The 18668-nt window shown below is 35.1% G+C and overlaps 4 protein-coding genes across 5 annotated transcripts; 2 read left to right on the top strand and 2 right to left on the bottom strand.

Moving 5' to 3' along the window:
- The first annotated feature begins 2061 nt into the window (after nucleotides 1–2061).
- On the top strand, nucleotides 2062–5935 carry LOC126699541 (pentatricopeptide repeat-containing protein At1g33350). 2 transcript variants are annotated; one of them, XM_050397429.1, is made up of 3 exons: nucleotides 2062–3897; nucleotides 4223–4409; nucleotides 5461–5935. In XM_050397429.1, the coding sequence occupies exon 1, from the start codon at nucleotides 2181–2183 to the stop codon at nucleotides 3768–3770; it is 1590 nt and encodes a 529-aa protein (XP_050253386.1). In that variant the 5' UTR covers nucleotides 2062–2180; the 3' UTR covers nucleotides 3771–3897; nucleotides 4223–4409; nucleotides 5461–5935. The 2 variants fall into 2 exon arrangements, with proteins under 2 accessions (XP_050253386.1, XP_050253387.1); XM_050397430.1 differs by lacking the exon at nucleotides 5461–5935 and adding an exon at nucleotides 4732–5128.
- A 683-nt stretch (nucleotides 5936–6618) lies between these two features.
- LOC126699549 (22.0 kDa class IV heat shock protein) lies at nucleotides 6619–7572 on the bottom strand. Its single transcript, XM_050397448.1, has one exon. It carries the CDS (start codon nucleotides 7384–7386, stop codon nucleotides 6808–6810), a length of 579 nt encoding a protein of 192 aa, XP_050253405.1. The 5' UTR covers nucleotides 7387–7572; the 3' UTR covers nucleotides 6619–6807.
- Nucleotides 7573–13179: 5607 nt separating this feature from the next.
- LOC126699547 (B-box zinc finger protein 23) lies at nucleotides 13180–14509 on the top strand. The gene is given in 3 exon segments (XM_050397447.1): nucleotides 13180–13428; nucleotides 14073–14339; nucleotides 14341–14509. Coding segments are annotated over 3 exon segments (627 nt in total). The 5' UTR covers nucleotides 13180–13218; the 3' UTR covers nucleotides 14491–14509.
- Nucleotides 14510–16702: 2193 nt separating this feature from the next.
- LOC126699542 (putative clathrin assembly protein At1g33340) lies at nucleotides 16703–18579 on the bottom strand. The gene has a single exon (XM_050397431.1). The coding sequence runs from the start codon at nucleotides 18210–18212 to the stop codon at nucleotides 16827–16829; it is 1386 nt and encodes a 461-aa protein (XP_050253388.1). The 5' UTR covers nucleotides 18213–18579; the 3' UTR covers nucleotides 16703–16826.
- Between the last annotated feature and the right edge of the window lie 89 nt (nucleotides 18580–18668).

Below are 18668 nucleotides of genomic sequence, written 5' to 3' on the forward strand. Positions count from 1 at the left end.
TCATGTGCTTAATACTACACTTGGCCCTATCAGACTAGGAGAGCACTCTTTATCTTTAGGATATAATCATGTCTGAATATGTTGCTTTCCTTCACCTAATTTCTAACTTCTGTTCCTTATCAAAACAATTTTTTTTATCCATATTATATTTTTCCCACAATACTCATAAGACCTTGGGCAAGAGAATATCTTATCTCTTAAAAATACAAGTAGCCACACTTTTCTTTTTTTTTTAAGGTGAATAATGAGAAATGGAGAAGGTGAAGTTCGAACCACAAATATAACAAAAAAAATGTCAATATAAAAAACTACAAAATAGTTCTTGTTTAACTACGTTCACAAGTTTTTAACTTTTAGTTTTTATGTAAAAAATTTTAAAATCTCACATTTTCAAAATACAAGTATATTTTAACATAATCTTAGCAAAAAATTAAATAAGTTAATTCCAAACACTTGCATAACTTAGTAAACAAAGCTTTTAAATTATTTTTTTAGTTTATTTGGTCCAATATAAAGCTGTTAGCCAATCAAAATTTTTAAATATTTGTTGGTTTTTTTTTTTATTGTAAATGTTACTTATCAAACCACACAATGTATTAAATGGTGTATCTTTCTTATGAATTTTTTTAATTAATTTTTATTTTTAAAAAAAATTAAAATATAAATCGTGTGATTTATCTAATAGATTTCCAATATTGTTTTCATTTCTTTCTCGTCGCAATAGTGCTCGCTTTTAGAAGCTGAAACGCGCTTTTTGAAATAAAAAATAAATAAAATGTACGTTTGGTAAGTTTTTAAAAGTTGCTTTTTTTTTTTTTTTAAGCTGCGATTTCATTTGTGAAGAAAAAAATCCAAATTGCGAAAGCAGCAAGGAACTCTGTTGCAAAAAAAGCACAGAAGCACGTTTCATGTTACCATTGGAAGTTGCACAAATTTCCCAAATTGTCCACTAGTTTTTCTTAAAAACCCAATTTTATCCCTTTGTTTACAACACAATTTTACAAAGGAACCCAATAATGAAATTAGAACCAAAAAACAAAACAAAACAAAATCGATCTGACCCATTTCTACCACATGTCATTGGCAGTGGGGAAGAGATCAAGCAGTGGTGGGGAGGAAGACAGGTAGCGGTGAAGGTAGAGCAGATCAGCAAATGATGGAGGCGATTTTCCTCCCTTGGCGATTTCCCCCTCTCTCTATCTTCATTTAATGAGAATCAATTGGTGTGGTTGTGTGTGACCTTTAAGTTTGTGTGTTTTGATGGGATAGAGGGAAAGAAACTTGTAGACGAAGTGCTAAGAGAAAAGGGCGAAAGGAAGAAAGAAAATAAAAAAAATAAAAAATAAAAAAGGAAAGAGGAAGAAAGAGAGCTCTCAAGAACGTTATGGAGTTTGGAGGAAGTAGTAGGGAAAAAAGAGGAAAGAAGGAAAAAAATAATAATAAAGATACGTGTGTGGAGGAGAAAAAAAATGGAAAAAGAAGGAAATATGATACGTGTATGGAGGAGAAAAAAGAGGAAAAAAAAAAAAAAAAAAAAAAAAAGAAGAAGAAGAAGGAAATGCTATCACATTATTTTTACAATACTTTCATAATAAATCTTAAGTGGTAAGTTATTATTAGCTAATTGGTAAGAAAAAAATAATTTTTTTAGAAAGAGAAAAAAAAAATTTTAATAGTACATTTAAATTAAAATCAATATCAATTTATCACAAATGATTTTTTGTGAAAGTATTGTAAAAATATTATGAATGTAGTTTTTAGAAATGAATGAAGAAAAATTGATTTAAGTATTATGAAGTAGTTGATTTAAGTATGAAATAAATTCCTTTATATATACATTGTTATTTTTTGTAATTTACCACTCAAACAAAAACTTTTATAAGTGCTAGCTAAACACTCAATTTTTTCCAAAAAATACCTTTTAACAGTCTTTATCAAACATTCAACTTTTTCAAAAATCTCAGTTCCATACTGCACATTTTAAAACCTCCGCATTAAAAAAAAGCACAATATCAAAATGCTGTACTATACTCACCCTTAATGGAACACAAAGCAGAGTAGTAGAAGGAAGCAGTTATAAAATAGCAAATTAAGTGCACTCTCTTGAGAACCAACGCCAACGCCAAAACCAAAACCAAAACCAAGTCTTGAACTTGAACTTGAACTTGAACTTGAAGTCCATGTCCAACGTCAACCTAAACCAACATGTCTTATCTGTACTTGCAAAATGCAATCACCTCAACCATCTGAAGCAACTCCAAGCCTTTCTATTCGCTCTAGGCCATTCCCAAACCCAATTCTATGCCTTTAAGCTCGTCCGTTTCTGCGCTCTCTCTCTCGTCAACCTTCCTTACGCTCGCTTTATCTTCGACCATCTCCACTCTCCCAATGTCTATCTCTATACTGCCATGATTACCGCCTATGCGTCTCACCATCACCACTCCGCTTTTCTCTTGTACCGCCAAATGCTTCGTCTGCGACACCCTTCCCCCAACCATTTTATCTATCCACACGTCCTCAAATCTTGTCCTCACCTTTCCTATTCTCATGCCACTAAAATGGTGCATACCGAGATTTCAAAATCCGGTTTTCTTCGATACCCGGTTGTGGAAACGGCTCTTCTTGATTCCTACTCTAAGTTTTCTTCGGGCATCGCAAGTGCCAGACAGGTGTTTGATGAAATGTCCGACAGAAATGTTGTCTCCTGGACTGCTATGATTTCTGCCTGCACCAGACTTGGGGACATTGATTGCGCTATATCATTGTTTGAAAATATGCCGGATAGAGATGTTCCTGCTTGGAATGCTCTTATTGCAGGGTGTGCCCAAAACGGGTTCTTCTCTGAGGCAATTTCACTTTTCAGAAGAATGATCAATCTTGTACTGAAGGAGCAGCATAGTCATCATGGTAATAGGCCGAATCAGGTTACAATTGTTTGTGCACTCTCGGCTTGTGGCAACACTGGCATGCTCCAGCTTGGTAAATGGATACATGGTTACATCTATAAAAATAGTATCAATTATGATACATTTATCTCAAACGCTCTAATAGATATGTATGGGAAATGTGGGAACTTGAAAGAAGCAAGAAGGATCTTTGACATGACTTTGAACAAAAGCTTAACCTCATGGAATTCCATGATCAATTCTTTTGCTCTCCATGGCCAAAGCGAGAGTGCAATCACCGTGTTTGAGGAGATGATGCAATGTGAAGGTGATGTCAAACCAGATGAGGTTACATTTGTTGGCTTGTTGAATGCTTGTACTCATGGAGGACTGGTTGAAAAAGGCTTTTCTTATTTTGAGTTGATGACTCGGGATTATAAAATTGAGCCCCAAATTCAACATTATGGGTGCTTGATAGACCTTCTTGGTCGAGCAGGTAGATTTGAAGAAGCCATGGAAGTTGTGAGGGAAATGAGTATGGAACCTGATGAGGTTGTTTGGGGTTCTTTGCTTAATGGCTGTAAGATTCATGGCCGTACAGATTTGGCAGAATTTGTAGTCCAGAAATTGATTGAGATTGATCCAAATAATGGTGGTTATGGTATAATGCTAGCCAATATATATGGGGAGTTGGGGAAGTGGGATGAGGTCCGGAAGGTGAGGAAGATCTTGAAGGACCAGAAAGCCTATAAAACTCCAGGTTGCAGTTGGATTGAGGTCGATAACCAAGTTTATCAGTTTTATTCCGTTGATAAATCACATCACAGAACAGAGGAGATATACAAAATCTTGGAAAGTCTGCTTGGTTTTATTAGTTTGAAGTGAAGAAAGGCGAGTCTTCTCTCTTTTATTGCTTCTTTCTTTTACAAAGAAGAGGAGTTGAAAGTGGGAGAAAGAAAATTATTGTTATTTGAAGTGCAAGGAAGCTGCAAAAGCAAATTTTCCAATTCTGGTAAGAATTTCAACTTTTCTTCTTGTTTGTAAAAAATATTTTGATAGATCATTTTTGTTTTGTTGATTGGATTTTCTACTTCATTTAGAAAAGGGAATTATTGGAGTTTGTTGGTGATGTTTTCCTCTTTTTTAATCCATTTCAAGGGTCATCAAAACCCCAGCGTGCTTTTAGTACTTTTTTATTTTTTTGAGCTTCAGTGTTGTTGGATTCCTTTTTGTTGTCACTTAAGTCTTTAGTTCTAGCAAAGCTGGGCTAGCTTCAGGTTCTTTCCAACAAGCTAATCTTGCTGTTCATATCTTATTTGTTCTCCCTTCCAAAATAGGCTGAAAAATCGGGGGTTGAAAGATGCAAGTTGAATTTGGTTTCATTGGAGTTGAGTGCATTTTTTACATTTTGGGGAGAATATAAGGAAAATAGGTTTCAGTATACGGCGAACAGGTAATATCCATGGCTGCACTGAAGAGTTCCACCACAGCTCTAAGTTGCATATGCCAATGCCTCCCATTGATGTAAGTTCCCCAGCCTCACCTCCTTATCTACATGCATGGTTTCCACATGATTTTTCCTTATATTATTATTTATTACATGTTTGTCCTTGTATTTGCTCCTACTCTCTGCATCTGATGAACATAATATATTCCATGACTTTTATTTTTCTCAGTGAAGTTACATTCATAAAGATGCAAAAGGGGCTACCGAAGCATGTGTTTATGATTCTTATGATAAATCAAATATTTGCATGCTATATTAGGTATATAAAAACATTTGATTGTGGATGTTAAGAACTGACTGATCACCATTTACGGTTATCACATTCTTATGCACTTACAGGTAAGAAATATTTACCAAAGGAATAAACTGAGAAATTAGAGAGATAAATTGACTCCTCTCTCTCTCAAGATTCCACATTCACTTTTCCATTGTGGGTTAGATTTTATATGAAGTCCTGATGGAGCCAATCAAGAGTCAGTTGCAGTATCTAGTCTAAATCTCAAGGCATCAAAGTTTGAAAGAATGAAATTTGAAGGTTCTAAGTTTGGAATACAAGTTTTGAAGAAACTTCGAGTGCCGCTAAGATATTTCTCCATATATGTCCAAATTAGGATATGATGCAGTGGAATGTGGTCATATAATTCATTTCTTGGGGAAAGACTTTCTATCATTTGCAGTAAATTTTTCTTGATGTATATTATTGTTCAGTAGGAAGAGGAAAGGTGCTTTGATGGGATCAGATGTTCAAATAAGTAGGTTCGTTTCTTTTGTTGCTAGAAGTATAGAGTTAGGTCATATGGACCCTTTCAACTAAGCAGTAGAACCACGCTCTTAGATGCCCTAAGAAATCAGTCCAAAAGAAGTGATAGAAAGATCAGTGAGGAATAAGTGGAAGTAATTTGATTCTGCCATTCATAACTAATATAAAGGGCCCTGAGAGTAAAATCTCCGAAGAGAAATTATTTTTGTCCATGAACTAAACACTTTTGTCAGCTTCTTATTATTGAAGCATTATTCTGATAGAATTAAGGTTGAAAAACAAGAAATAATCTGCTTTCTAAATTGCAGGGCCGGAATAGCACCAAGGATGATTGTCCATAGTGGCCCTTATAACTTTTGGTCACCTGCAGAATTGTTCTGATATTTGAGCATAATGGGCATTATACTTGTTGGAAAAATTGATCTTCTGATCGTTGAGCGTGACTAATAGTATGCTTGTTGCATACCCATCCCATGGCTTTATCATATGCTCTGCATTATATGACATGCTCCACAAACTTTAATGGTGAGACTTACCACAGTTTTTACTGAGCCGCAATTTGCACATAATTGTGAGCAAAGAAATATAGGCATCACGTTTAACTTCTATTAGGGGGAAGTGTCTGCCTATCACGACGAAATGTTCTGCTATAGGATTGTATTTATTAACTAGAGCACAGTTATAAGTATTGTCCGTTGAGTACTCGCAAGAAGTGCTAGTTGCAAAATATCACATGTATATTTTATGTAAACAAAATTTGGACATTCATTATATTCTCCAAAACTGAATTGATGCTCCCGTCCTCTCTTTGCTAGTTCATCTGCCATTGTGACGTGAAAGGATGGTCCATTCTTGAGAACTATTAAAAAAAGTTACTAATGTTGCATAAGCACAATTGCAAGGAAAAATAATGTCCTTATTGTATTAAAAGGTTAGAGCATAATATAGCCAGCAAACTCGCAAATAACTTATTATTAACAAATGTCCAGCAATTACAAAAATTGAACACATTTTTTAATATTTTAAACAACATTACACATTTTTGCACCTAACATATATATCGAAAACACCCAAACAATATTATTCAAACTCTTCCACCAAACACCACCTAATAAGTTTTTTTTTTTTTTAAATAACTATAAAACCCAAACTATATTATAAATTAGGCAACGTTCCAAACATATTTCATTTCTTAAGTGTTTGAAACCTTACCCAACTTATAATATAATTTGGATTTTATAGTTATTTTTTAGAAAAATTCCCACCTGATCCATTCGGATTTTCCATTCCTTGGAGTTGATGCAAGTGGAGTTGTGTTAATAGATAGTTCGTATATTTATAGGGATAAAATGTAATGGGGGAGAGGCTACTTTTGTTTTTTTTTTAATTCCCTTGTAACATGGAAGATGCTATACAAGTATACTCAGCGCCAAAGTGTTGTGATACCAAGATTTGGAGGGATAGAATCAGAGAAATGTGAGGAAATTTTAAGATTAACCAAAAGAGATTACATTATCCATCGACGTACAAAGACCATACCAGTGACAACAAAACAACAAAGTTGAAGTGAAACCAAATTTATTAACTCACTCAAAAGGACAAACATAGGCAGTAGGCACACTTAAAAACTCAGAAGTACTCAGAAGGTGAAAGGTTTAAAGCTCCTGCTTGGCCTCACTCTTGAGCTTGGCAGGTTCAGGTTCTTCTCCGGCTGCGATGCTAACAACCTTGGGACCCTTAATCTTGTCAGGGGACAACTTGTCAAATGCCAGAGTGAGCACCCCATTCTCCAACTTCGCCTTGATGGAATCCAAATCCACATTGTCAGGCAACTTGAACTGTCTCCAAAACTTGCCATAGGATCTCTCCACACGGTGCCAATGATCTCCTTTCTTCTCCTCTTCCCTCTTCCTCTCTCCGCTCACTCTCAGCACGCGATTCTCCTCCACCTCGATCTTCAGCTCATCCTTACTCAACCCAGGCACATCCATCTTGATAACGTGACCTTCTGGTGTCTCTTTCCAGTCTACCTTGGAGAGTGCCATGACATTGTCAATGTCATCTTTCTCCAGCCCATATGGAATTTGTTCCAACACTCGGAAAGGGTCTGCCCAGATATCACCCAACAAACTCCCTGGACGATCTATGAATGGTAGCAAAGATCCATTGGAGAACCCAACAAGACAGAGTACGAGAAATATAGGGAGGACAAGTTGTTGCACTCGAGCTCTCATTTTCAACTCTTATATACTAGACTAGTAGATTGGATATATCGTGTTTTTGTTTATATGTCACGTATATAGTGCTTTCTTTGGAAGGACTAGTTATGGAGATTTTGGTAAGTTGAAGAAGGCTGATGATGATAATGATATGTATTATGAGCGTGGCAGCTGTGTCCTACATATGGAGGGGGAGGGGATGCCAATGGCTATTTATATGGGGAAAGGAAGGGACAAAGCAATATACGTGGCGGGGTCTACGTTGTTATTGGAAATCCTATGTGGATGTTTGAGGAGAGGATTGGAGAAGTTTGGAGAAGTGAAGAGAGTAGAAAGGTAGGGAAGGTTCCAGCTTTGATTATATTATGTGTGGAAATTAGTCTGAGCTCTCACGGAAGTGCTACATCTTTCCAGCAGATTCCAGACGCTTCGTAGTCCTGTTCTATTCACAATAATGAGTACTGCATATCAAGTTTTTGAAACAGAATGAACCGTAAATGGAGGAGATTCAAGATTTTTGAAGATCGAACCGAGATTGAACCAGAATCAAATCGTGATAATATCATAATTAATTTAATAATTAATAACCGTAAAAGGAGGAGGTTCAAGATTTTTGAAGGTCGAACCGAAATTGAATCAGGATCAAATCGTGATGATATCATAATTAATTTAATAATTAATTAAAGCCTAAATATAGATATTTTTTTCTCAAAAAAAAAAACCTAAATATAAATATTAAATTTATAAAACTAGCAAAATTGACTAATATATCTATATATGTGAGAGAAATTTAATGATTTTTAAACATATATTTAATAATTAAATAAGAAAGTTAATAAAATAAAATAATAACCATGAAAACATTAAAATTTATGATTAATTTTTGAAGTAAAGTTGAATATCTTTGAAGGATTTTAATTATAATTTTTTTTTTTAATTCCTTGTAAGAGAATGATAATTTAATTAAGTAGAATAAAATTTTGTTAAGTTTTTTTTATATATAAAAAAATTGCTAAGGGGTTGGACTTCACGGTTCTTGCCACCGGTTTTGAATGAACCGTGCAGTCCAACCTCGGTTTTAGGGGTTCATGGAATTGCCACATATGTCAAGTTCTCTATGCTTAAAAAACCGGATTGAGAAATTTGGGTTTAGTGCAGCAGGAGGCAGCCCAACACCACTAACACAGCCCACCCCCTTACAGTATTATTATTGGAGTTTGGGATTGCCGGATTGTTGGGTTTATGTTTGCATTTACACCTTTATTTTTTTTGTGTTTGGTTGACAAGAAAGGTCAGTTGCCAGATTTGTGTTTGTGTTTGGTTGACAAGAAATGGCAAGAACATGCTAGAAAATTTGGGTGCGTGTTCTTATATTTAAATCTGGATTTGTGTTCTTTTTGTTGAAGATGAACCCAGATCTAAATTTATGTATTTTTTGAATTTTAATTCTGTTTTTTTTTTCTTTTCTTTTTTGTTAAAATTGATAAATTATTTTTTTTAAAAAAATTAAATGCTAATGTGGCATTTTTAATATTATTTTATTTACCATGTCAATATGTAGTGTGCCAATAGTACACACCGTCTGCCACATAAGATATTTCCATTAAATAAGTAACGGTAGAAACTAAAATGGAACCCTTTTTTTTATTTAGGGTCTAAAAGAAGTAAAATAAAAAAGTAAGAACTAAAATAGAAATAAGGTCAAAATATATAAGAACCAAAAATGCATTTACATTAATATTGTTTCATACTCATTTTCTAATCACAATGTCTATATTTTACACATTATATTCACATTTTCTAAGAATATACTCTCACCCTTTTTTTTAGAAATAAAATTGACTGTGTACTATATAATATATATTAGTGAGTGTGAGCAATTATCAAAAAAATATATTAGTGAGTGTGAGTTAATCAATGTCTTTTTTTCCTCTGCAACATGTTGTGGGGATGAATTTGGATCCTTACAGTATGGCTTTCTCGCGTATGGGTTTTGCAAGTGCTCTAAACTTGCTTTACAGAACCTTACTTTTGGCCCATGGATAAGCTAAAAAAATTTATGCCTATTGAGCTATTCTAGGTCTCCAAATCACAAGATTCACCACAATTTTTATACAGGCTTAGGCCATATAAGTGTTAAAAGAAAGAAAAAAAAAATGGGCACAATTATACTTGGACTTGCCTTATCTTGGGCTTCAAAAAAAAATGGGCTTTGACGAAAGGTATCAAAGTTGATCACTTCTTGTTTGTTGTATACCCGTATGTTGTATTGCGTGAAAAAAATAAATAAATAAACCTCATTTGACGTTTAATTACTATTTGGCCAACAAAGAAAAAGTATTGTTATTATTATTATTTTTTTTTTAGAAACTAAAGTATTGTTAATTTTTAGTGTTAATATATGAGGTCCCCCTTTCAACCCTTTCGGAATTGTAAAATGAAAGTTTAGTGTAAACAACCAATTGAACTATAAAACTTTTAACCAATGCAAAGTAATTAGAAGTATACAAATTAAATAAGATCTTTAGTCCAACAATAAGAGAGTAATTAATATTCAAATTTTTTATAAATAAAAAAATTAATTAATTGTACAAATTCATCATAAATGATAGGATGTTTATACTTTGTATGAAAAACTATGAAAACTTGTAATCATCATCCTAATTATAACAAAACTTGTGATTGGGGTAGCAATTATAAATTTTGGCAAGTTTGTGATATAAAGTATAAATATTCTCACAGTTTATGGTTAATTTGTGTAATTTCTAACTAACACTAAATATTTTTAGTCAATATTTATTATTTATTTTCACATAGGCATGCTATTTTTTTTTTAGAGAGAGTTTCAACTTATGACAATTGTTTTTAATGGTAGCTCTTTATCATCAAACCAAAGACACCAATTGGTTTTTTGTGTAGGCGAGGATCAAACTGCAAATATCTTATTCAACGATACGAGATTTTACTAGTTGAATTAACTACAATCCACAATTGGCATGCTACCTAGATGTGAAAGTATAATTAAACAAGAGCTTTTGTTGGGATGTTACCTATTTTACCATAAGTTTCTTACATATTGATTAGATAGTTTGTGACATTAGACACGTCAACCATTAAATAAAGGAATGCCATGTCAAACTTCTTCCTAATTGGTCTTTTATTTCTTTTTTATTTTAAAAATATTGTCATTGCTTCATCTCTGAGTTCAAATAGATCAACTGAGTCAAGTGTCCTCCATTGTGCCAATCTCCTCCCTACATTGGAAGTATGAATGGCAATAGGGCAGGGCTGAGCGGATCAGGTGGCCCATCCATGCATGGTCCTCTATTTGGGGTTGGGGTAGGAAAAACTTGCGTGAAATAGTATTAGAACAAGTTACAATTAAGGCCGGTTGGAGGTTTTTTGTTATTCCTATTGCGGTGGCTTTAACATTAAAGAGGTAGATATGAAATATGGATAATTATGAGAAACAAGTCAAAGTGACTAAACACATCCCTTCCCTATCACTTTTTTGGGACGAGCAAAATCCGTACAAGACAAAGCAGAGGAGGACAAGTCAAGCTAGATTGGAGAATAAGCAGAGGAGGAGAAGTCAAGCTAGATTGGAGAATTTTTGTCATCCCCGACTAAAAATCTTATTCGGGCTAAGCACAAAATTAGGTTAAAAAATAGAAAAAATCACCAAAAAGAAAAAACGGATTAAATTACATAATTAAATCTTATTGACTCTAGGAAACATGCATCTTAAAACTAATGAGACCTTATTTTGACTTTTAAATTGAAAATTATAACACAAATTTATATATATATATATATATATATATATTTATATAATTTAACTAACAGATGTCTAAATAAAAGAATATGCTCAAAAAGTAGAGTTGATTCTCATCTAATTCCCTTTTAGCTCACCAAATTTTACGTGATTTTATTATTAGTCTTGATGATCTTTACTAGTCAAGTCATTCTACTTTCCTAACTTCTTGTAGTCTGATTTCTAATGGTTCCTTTGTTCAAGAAAAGTCTGCACTATCCCCTCTACATCTCTAGCGGTTCCTCTGTTCAAGAAAAGTTTGCACTATCTGCTCTACGTCACCGCAGTAGCTGGTGGTCGCATTGAAGATAAACACTAAAAAGAAGGCATGGCCGCAAGGGGATGAGGAAGATTTGATTGTGATCAAGTTGCAGTCTTGAGTCTACCATTCCATGCCAATTTCACTGACAAAATGGACCAACAAGCAAGCAAACCATGCAAGAGAAGATGGGTTGATGTGGTTTTGACCACCACAGCCAAAACTGAGCCAACTGTTCCCTATTTGTGTGGTCCCCCTTCTAGCTGATTCACCATATGGGCAATGGCAGTCTATCCTAGCTAGTGATACATGCAGCTTGACATAATTAGTGCAGGACTCATGGGAAGGAGACTACACAAATACAATGAACTTTGTTCAGTGAGATTATCCCAGTTGCTGATCAGAAAGAGAAAAGAAGTGAGATAACCTCGAGCTAGCAGAATGTGATCAAACTAAAAGACCACTTTATAAGATTTTAGGAATGAAAAGTGAAACTATTAAATAACTGGGAGTTCTGCAATAGAAATTGGTCAGCCTCGATCTTTCTGCTGTCATTAAACCCTTGGGAACGTATGCTTTTTTCTTGTGTTCTTGGCATGTTGCGTAGAAAACCTTCTCACTGACAGAACATCCTTCATGAACTGTACCATAGTGTAGATGTCAACATGCTTGCATAGCAAGTCATATGGGATTTCATGAATAAAAATCTCATTTTGAGTGTTTTACCAATTGCAACTTGTCACACGTTTTTTTCTTTTTCGTATGCATAACTAAATTTTAATTTGGAAAAAAAGAAGTTGAGCGCAGGGCATACTGCAATTAGTGAAGCATCAAGTGAAACACTCAGGTTGAAACATAGGATTTTTATTTGGATTTCTCTGTGTTCACGTTGTAATTCAATTGATTTAGGTGAAATGTAAGTATATGTAGGAAGAGGATGCCTCGAGAGTAGAATAATCAGTTCGGAATCATGCCTCATGGAACAAAGGGTTCTGGTTTTTATTTTTTATTTTTTTCATTCCCTTCCCCCTTGGACCAAACTCACCCATCGAAAAAGAAAATTTTTTATCTATCAACATTAATTAGGGCACCTGTCTCTTTCTCTGTCAAAAATGGGACCATCCATTCTTCCAAATTGTTGTTGTTGACATGCTTGAAATATATATAGGCTGGTATTAAGAATTCAACCATAAAAAAGAGATAAGAAGGGATTAGTTTTGGGTTTTTCTAGTCTTAGAGACAGAAAGTGCAATAATTGAGACCTTGCTTCCTTACTGGCATCAGTATATATACTGGCTCCCTCCTTATGATACCCACACCACACTAAATGCAAAGAAATTACCTAAAGGAAAAGAATATTTCTGTTTAAGTTGCATGCTGGCTGCTGGCTTATAGGAACATGTCCACTCCATTAATTCTCAAAGAAGATAATATCCTTGTGAATCCGTATAATCTGATCTTATAGCCTATTTCTTTCCATATATGTTGGTTATTACTGACATTTTATTGTCTTAATGCCCTTCATTTTATTCTTGCAAGAGAATGATATGACCTCTTTTTGTTGCCTGCATCCAGTAAATTTGGGATATTTTCACATCATTTAGAGAGAGATATGTGCTTGTTCTTTAAAAGCATTCAAGAAATACCTCAGATCTATTGCAGGTAAAAGCTAAAGAAGAATAGAGCCATATAATTGATCATAATAACAAAACATTCAAATATTCTGTAGTATCAATTGCATTGTAGAGCTCAAGAAGGTGGAGAAGAAGAAAAGATGAAAATACGATGTGATGTATGCGAGAATGTAGAGGCAGAGGTGCTATGTTGTGCAGATGAGGCGGTACTGTGCAGGGAATGCGACAGGAAGGTGCATGCAGCTCACAAGCTGTCACAAAATCATGAGCGTGTCCTCCTCAAACAACCATCATCATCCTCATCTTTCTCCTCTTCAAATGTGCAGCTCCCTCCATGTGATTTGTGCCAGGTATGCATAATTGCAGCCCTCAGGAAGATTTCAATTTCAAAGATATTATTTTAACTTGTACATGCATCCATACTATTACCAAGCTATACACACAATACACAGAAAATCTAAGGCTAAAGAATGTCTACAGTTTTGATGCCCCAAGGATCTACTGCCAGTTAACTTTTGTTTAGTCCACAACTTGAAAACTAAGGTTAGATCACATCTTTAATAGATATGGATGGCTCATAAAACTGATGCTGCAGCGGTCTGGCTACTTTAACATTTAATAACTGTTGATCTGCTGCTACTTGGTTAATTTGTGTAGTGTCACCCATTTTTAACATATTTGAGATTGTATTCTAAATTTCTGATCATCATCAGGCCAAGTTTAACACGACTAGCACATGAATTTAAATAGTATCTAGGAGTCCTTCATATTATTAATGGGCAAACTATGGACCTACTTTATTAGGGTGTAAGTAGCATCACTCCTAGAGCATGGAAGAATTTCTCTTATGGGATGGTCTTACTCTTGACTATTCTGTTAAACTACAATTATTGCTTATATTCCTTTAGTTCTCTGTCTGGCATCTTGTAGTGCCCTGTCCAGATACAGAGTAGCTCAACAGACTCATGCATAGAATTTTGAATTATTCATGCAGGAGAGAAATGGTTATTTGTTCTGCTTGGAGGATAGAGCATCACTGTGCACAAACTGTGATGTTTCAACCCACATGGGAAGCCTCCATGCATCATCACACCAACGGTTTCTGAATTCTGGCATCCAAGTCACTCTTCACTCTTCAATTGACAACAACAACACAGGCTTCAATAGCAGAAATTCAAGCTTGCCAATGCCAGAAACTTCTTTCAATTTCCTTGCCGACAATGAGAGCAGGACAGCAATGACAATGGAAGTTGAAGCTGGATCCACAGTCCACAGAAACTAGAGCTACCTTCTCGGGTGAAACTCACTTGGCAACCGAACCTGGTTGGTCATTGGATGAGATATTTGACCCAAATAATTTTAATTTCAATGATTTTTCAGAAGTTGGATCATCTAGGATAAGCAGTCAATAAAATTCCAATTTGTTGTGCAGCAAGTAACTAAAGATTCATATCCACATAACATTAAAGACAAATAAAACAACAAATGTGCTCTCAAAACACACAAGAATATATCTAGTACGGTAAGATCTTTATTTCCTTGTCTTCGTAGGAGAGGAGTTAAAATTCATTATATACACAATCACTCACAAAAGAGAGCTCTTTATTTTCCGTTTCATTTTTTTAGTATTTTGCATGAGAAATATATATAGCGCTCATAGCTTTTAATATATTTTGGAGTACTGAAGCTCATTAGTCCTCTTGAGTGAATTGAAAATAATAATAAAAAAATTCCTCGAAATACATTTCCTAGACATGTGTTTGAAAAGAAAGTCTTTTGATTCATAAAAATATTTTTCTTTTTCAAAGGTATATTTTAATATTTAGCATAGTTACAATAATGAGATGAAGGCCGCATAACCATGAACATGACATCTCATAAAGGGAATCATATACACAATCTAGATCAATCTATCATTTGTTATATATGTAATACGGTTTGAGTTAATTTTTTACCCCGAAAGAAATAGATTGGTTTAAGTTTTGTTACATTGGCCGTGTCTATCCACGCTTACCAATCCTAATTTCTGCCTTCTCTTTTTATTTGGAGCATTATTTGAGTTTGACCACCAATACGTCCTTAACCAATCTATGTCAAATGTCAGTCTAGGAGTTTTAAAAGAGGTATATAATGAGTGACACAGGCGATGCATTGCACGTTGACGTTGTGGCCGCATCCCTTGGGCAACAGAAAATGCAACTGTCACGCTTACCATACTGTCAAGCTTTTGGGCCTTAGGACCCTCCTTTTCCATTTTAGTGACTGATTTGGTCATACCCGCTATGATTATGGTGACCTCTAGTTCGAAAATCCAATAATTTCTTGGTGATTTTTTCTATATCAATGATGCCTATGATATTGATGATATATGTTGTTTGCTTCACTGGAATCACTAAGACATTACCATTGACAATCCTTAAAGTATTCGATCACTGTCTGAGATTGCATTTTATGACTTCTTTGTTAAGTTGTCTGGACTTTGGGGAATGGGAGGAAAGTCAAGAGTAGGTTTTAGCTTCTTTTCGTACATAACAAAGATAAAACAAGAAAAAGGAAAAAGAAAATGATGGAACTTAACTATTCTACTAGACTCTGTAGGTGTTGGATCTCTTCTCTTCATGAGCAAAAATATATTGTCTGTGCCATATTAACTACAGGACAGGAGGTTAATAATTAGTAATGCAGTGGTGCTATACAGCATACACCACATCCACATGCATTGCGTCACATGCATATACAGTGAAAACAGTCACGTTAGCTTTATGACATATAGCATGCATATGTAATTGATCCACACCCATCTTTAAGGTCTAACTAGATACCATTAATATGTACACAAGTGAACAAACACATAGACAAATTCAATTACCAATTGGATCAAGAAAATAAATATGCCGTGGATTTGCCTCTGCTGCTGGAGAAAACTAGAACTGCATCATACCTGATTTATAACCCATGCCCACCACACAAATTGAGTTTTGGAGGTGACATCTATTCTTAGTTCTTACTCAACATTAATTAAAGAGGTGATTCCTTTTGAACAAGTTACATCAATCTTCCAAGTCATTGAAAAGGAATGAATAGTCCAATGAACCGAGCATCAGATCTTAAAAGCATTATTCCAATATTTGATTCAAATGAGATGACTTTATCATAGCTGTTCTCTAAAATATTTGAGTTTCTATATATATTTCCTTTTTTTATTTTCTCTTTTCAATTTTTCTCAAAACGAGTGGAAACTTCCCATCCTCAATTCCCGCCCTTCCCATGTGTTGAATCAGAAACTTTTCCTTTTATAAAGAAGTACCATTGGACCATAAAGACTGGTGTTCACACGTTTTATAATACTTTAATGTAATCTTCTTGTTTGGCATTACTGTGAATTTAGTAATAATCTCCGATGGCTGACTAATTTCAATTTTCCCTAAAACTTTGTATTACCATATTACTAGTTCTAAATAAGATTCTTTATAATTTTATTTCTTTGGCTTTTATTATTATATATGTTGTTCTAATTTTGTCTTCTTCTTTATGCTTCCTTTGGGGCCAATTCAACTTGAGATCACACTATTGCTTTGCTAAATTAAAGCATGCACCTTCAAATTAAATTCCTTCCTTGAAACAAGAAGCAAGCAACATGAACTCACTCACATTAAGATGTAATAAAAATGAAAAATTGAGTTGAAAGTACAAAACCAGTAAAGGTCACTCACTCCTATTATAAACAATATAACTTCTTGATCGGAGCTCATTCCTTGGGCACCATGCTTGTATCTATACATGTTGTAAATGGGTTTTGAAAACCACAAGGCCTACTTTGTTCATTATCTTTATTAGTCACAAGATCCCCCAGTTTATGCTGCTTAGCAAAATCACAGAGCTTACCATTGAAGAGCCAGCTGTCTACTGGTACTGGTACTGGTACCGGGACTTGTGGTTGGTGGAGATCATCTTCTTCAAACACAACCCAAACTTTGCTTATTTTGGTCTCCAGTGCGCATGAGAAAAGAGTTGATGACAAACTAATATCACTTTTGTTCTCAATATTCTTTTTGCCTTCTTTTGCTGTTGTTGGCAGTACCCTGGGCTTGATTGATTTTGATAGACAGTCCAAGATAGGAGGAGGTGTACTTGAACAAGTCTTGCTCAATACAGAGCCACACGAAGCTGGTGCTGGTGGTTGATTAATTTGTGGACAGTCCAAGCATTGTTCCAATGCCATAACATGGTCCATGGTGATGATTTGAACCGAAGGGTATTCCAAGTTCTTATTTTCAATAATCCTTTTGCAATTCTCATACAAATGATAAAGCTCTTGACTTTGATGAGAAGCTCTCCTGAGTATGTCACAGGCTAAAGCCCTGGCAGGCCTTGTTAAATCAAAGAACATATTAACAAGAGCTGCGATGCCTTCACAAAATGTGAGGTAAACTTGAAAGCTCTCTTTCAAGGTGTTACTCATAGCTGCTTGAGCCAAGTTATCTGAAGGCAAAATATCAGATGGAGAACAATCTAAGACTCTATCTATCAGTAGTTGACATTTAGGCAATTTACGAAATACCATGTCAATGGACTTATCTTCATAGCATCGAAACTCCAAGCCTTGATGAGTGGACGTAACAGCTGGTTCAAGTCTGCCAGCTTGGTTAATGAGCCACCCCATCCTCTCTCCCAGATAGGCTGAATATTTGTGTAGAAAACAAAGTGAAGGGTCAGAATTATTACTACTTTTGGAAAACCAACGGGTAGTCATGATTTGGAGATGGCCAGATACATGAGCAGCGCGTAGCTGTTGCTCAAAGCAGCGGTTGCCTCCACGTAGGAGGCGATGAATGAGCACAAGTGTCTTGAGGGCCACCAGACGGTCCTTGGTTTTGCAAAGACGACGAGAAATTCGTTCAGCCAAAAAAGGAATGGATCCAGGAGAGTTTGACACAAGGAAGAGGATCTCATGCATGTGCTTGTCATCGATGGGGCCATTATCATGCCCAGTAGCACGCAGGACTGCAATCTCTATGTTGGAGAAGCCATTCTCGTGATGATTGTAATTGTATATCATGGCCTTGCCTATTGATGCATGATCCTTTACTGAGCCAAGGGCTGTCCTCAGCTTCTCTTGCATGTCTACCCGCATTTCTCTATGTTAAGATGAGTTTTTTTTAGTTTCGAAATGGGAGCAATTTTTGTGTGTAGAAACAAAGCTGGCCTAACAAGAGAACACATATATAAAACGGGGAGGTGGAGAGAGAGAGAGAGAGAGAGAGAGATATTGAAAATTGAAGACTGAAGAGGAATGAGGAATCAAATCTTGTATTTTAAATTAAAACATGACCTGAGTGCTCTCGAGTCAGACTCTACTCCATAAAACAAAAGAGACATTATGCTCAAAGAATGTTCCTATTAAATAAATATATTTTTTTCCAAACTCCGTGGCCCAACAACTATCATTATTCTATGTTACACAGGAGTAATTCACATTCAAGTCAACGGGGACTGTAGAAATGAACTTATTAAGTTATTATTACCGTTGAGTGATTTAAAAGAAACACTTTGGATTAAATTGATCACCCAACTGCGTTGATTTGGGTAA

This window comes from Quercus robur, chromosome 9 (assembly GCF_932294415.1).
Source record: "Quercus robur chromosome 9, dhQueRobu3.1, whole genome shotgun sequence".
Taxonomy (NCBI): Eukaryota; Viridiplantae; Streptophyta; class Magnoliopsida; order Fagales; family Fagaceae; genus Quercus; species Quercus robur.

Bases quoted from the DNA above. Each gene is read 5' to 3' on its own strand.
- LOC126699549 (XM_050397448.1), bottom strand. From the start codon at position 7,386: ATGAGAGCTCGAGTGCAACAACTTGTCCTCCCTATATTTCTCGTACTC.
- LOC126699541 (XM_050397429.1), top strand. From the start codon at position 2,181: ATGTCCAACGTCAACCTAAACCAACATGTCTTATCTGTACTTGCAAAA.
- LOC126699542 (XM_050397431.1), bottom strand. From the start codon at position 18,212: ATGCGGGTAGACATGCAAGAGAAGCTGAGGACAGCCCTTGGCTCAGTA.